Raw genomic sequence first — 2,973 nt, 5'->3', positions numbered from 1 at the left:
AACAGTTAACTGTAGTACCTCGATCTAATGAATATACGTTGTGGTAATGCAGATATATAAGATGCCCTCTAGTGTACACACCTTTCATAATTCCCTCCCTTAACTGCAGGCAGAAACCGTGAATATGATGAAATATCACTCCAGTGATCAGTTTGACTTTAAGTTAAAAAAGGGGTATTATACAGGTGGGCCTGCCCTAAACATGTGAGCCCTTAAAAAGGCCTGAGCCATTTCTGCAAGAGGTTCAAAGTGGGATAGGACATATGGAGGGGGGCATATGGTAAGCAACTGTGTGGATCTTTAGGAGCTGAGAGCATCAGCATCCAGCTGATGGCCAGCAAGAAAATGCAATTCTGCCAACAACCACATGAGCTTGGAAGAAGGCTCTAAGCTCCACTGCCAGTGGTATAAAAGTAGCACATACAATTTTGAACAGTACATAATGCTTGATAATGATAATAAACTTGTTACTGGTTAATGTATTTACTATATTAAACTTTTAATTGTTATTTTTAGAGTATACTCTTTAGACTGATTAAAAACATTTTCTGTAAAACAGTATGCCTGGTTACACTGACAGCAGCATCATACATCTCATGTTTACCATGTCTTTTGACTGCAGCATTTTCTTTTGTGTTTAACTAAGTGTGTAACAGGCTATACCATCTAGGGTTTGTGTAAGTGCACTCTGTGATGTTTGCACAATGATTAAATCGCATAACGATGCATTTCTCACAACATATCCCAGTGGTAAAGTGGCACATCGATATATTTAAAATTTATTAATGCAGTAGCTGGTTTGGCTCAGTGGATAGAGCATCGGCCTGCAGACTAAAGGGTCCCAGGTTCGATTCCAGCCAAGGGCACATGCCAAGGTTACAGGTTCGGTCATCAATAGAGGGCATGTAGGATGCAGCCAATCAATGATTCTCTCTCATCATTGATGTTTCTATCTCTCTCTCCCTCTCCCCTCCTCTCTGAAATCAATAAAAAAAAATTAAAAACAGAGTAGCACCCTTGAAGCTTACACTGTTTAAAAAATATATATATATATATTAATACATTGTGGGTTTAAAAATAAATTAGAATTTATAAGATAGTTGTTCCAAACTGGCAAAAAGATCATGTTTCTTACCAGTAAACTAATAAAAATGTTTGCAAATTTTAAGGTACTTACATAAATTGGTTTAATGATTTAAAATTATTTAAAAATATTTTAGACGCCCTAACCGGTTTGGCTCAGTGGATAGAGTATCGGCCTGTGGACTGGAGGGTCCCAGGTTCGATTCCGGTCAAGGGCATGTACCTTGGTTGTGGGCACATTCCCAGTAGGGTGCGTGCAGGAGGCAGCTGTTCAATGTTTCTCACTCATTGATGTTTCTAACTCTCTAGCCCTCTCCCTTCCTCTCTGTAAAAATTAATAAAATATATTAAAAAAAATATTTTAGACATTACTCTCCAGAATTTGACTATACTTTTTTCAAAAGTTGAAGGTACATAAAGCATACTCAGTGATATTACCTTAATGTCACGAACTTCATATGCTATCCTGTGGTCGGTGACTCTGTCCTGGGTGAAATTATATGTCCGAATTCTCTCTGCCTGGGCTCTTGTTCCCACCTGTGTCATAATAAAAAGCAATTCATATTTAAACTTTAAAATTACATCTATTATAATGAAAAAAATTACTTGTAAATTACTTTCCTATTTTAACAGCTTAAATATTTCCTAAAATTCTATATACACAGTGGCAAAGAGCAAGAATGGGCAAAACTTAATGTTTACGACTACAAGTTTTATTTTTTAAATATATTTTACTGATTTTTTAACAGAGAGGTGGGGAGAGGGATAGAGAGTTAGAAACATCAATGAGAGAGAAACATCGATCAGCTGCCTCCTGCACATCTCCCACTGGGGATGTGCCCGCAACCAAGGTACATGCCCTTGACTGGAATCAAACCTGGGACCCTTGAGTCCGCAGGCCGACGCTCTATCCACTGAGACAAACCGGTTAGGGCTAAGACTACAAGTTTTAAAACTTAGTTGTGGAATAAGAATTTATGTCTCTTTGATACTTCAAATTCCATATACATAAAATCAAATTATCTTTCCACTCCAATTAGTTCTTTCTCCTAGTTTCTACAAATGACACCACAATATTCTCTTTTATCCAAGTAGAAAACTCTGATATCCTACAATGTAACAAACATTTCATGGGAGCTTATTCTGCCAGGCTTTGATATAGACACTGAAACCATCCATTTTCTAACTGCCCACTTCCAATGGTTTCAAGGGTCTCTTATTATATCCTGCCGTTCCATCTACTATTTATCATCCAAGAGCTCATTATTTCCTGTAAAATCTCCTGGTTAATCTTCCAATTCTCTCCTTACATTGTGTTACCCTGTTTAGTCTTCTCAAAGCACAGTTCTCTGATCAATTTTATTTGGTTCCTTATCTACTAAGCAGACAACTCAACTCAGAATTTAAGGTACTTCATAATGTGGCCAACTTTCCCAGTGTTATTTCTGAAAATGATGTGTACCTCTATAATGCTATTTATTATACCATATCACCATTATGTGTGCCTGTGAACTCTGTTAAAGTGTCATCTCAAAGGATGCCCCTCCCTGACACACCTACCATCTCTGCCAGTCCTGGTCCCAACAACTGAAATATGTTATCTGCTTCAAAACTCAAAACACTTGAAATTGTCACATACCAAAGTTTACCTTATTTTATTTGTATTCTTCTTAGTCTGTGCACCTCTCCTACCTCCCCAGCATACGATACACACAATACCCTCTCTTTCCACTTTTTAAGATAAAAAAAAGACACTTTTATAACTTATTTTCTAAAGCATTTAATATAGCCCAGCCGGTGTGGTTCAGTGTGGAGTGTGCAGGAGGCAGCCAAACAACGATTCTCTCTCATCATTGATGTTTTTCTCTCTCTCTCCCTCTCCTTTATTCT

At 37.5% G+C, this 2,973-nt stretch overlaps 1 protein-coding gene across 4 annotated transcripts in view; it reads right to left on the bottom strand.

Annotated features, from left to right (window-relative positions):
• Positions 1 to 2,973, bottom strand: part of MTRF1 (mitochondrial translational release factor 1) — a 109,298-nt gene that overhangs the window by 18,225 nt on the left and 88,100 nt on the right. For 3 of the 4 annotated variants that reach the window (XM_006776931.2, XM_015572589.1, XM_015572591.1), the window contains one exon: positions 1,522 to 1,620. In XM_006776931.2, the coding sequence (XP_006776994.1) occupies positions 1,522 to 1,620 (99 nt within the window). Of the gene's footprint in view, positions 1 to 905; positions 978 to 1,521; positions 1,621 to 2,973 lie in introns of those variants that run through there. The other variant, XM_015572590.1, reaches the window with a different exon arrangement.

Source organism: Myotis davidii, unplaced genomic scaffold (genome assembly GCF_000327345.1).
Source record: "Myotis davidii unplaced genomic scaffold, ASM32734v1 scaffold105, whole genome shotgun sequence".
Classification (NCBI taxonomy): domain Eukaryota; kingdom Metazoa; phylum Chordata; class Mammalia; order Chiroptera; family Vespertilionidae; genus Myotis; species Myotis davidii.
The sequence above is the reverse complement of the archived record's forward strand: the minus strand, read 5'-3'. Positions and strand labels throughout refer to the sequence as shown.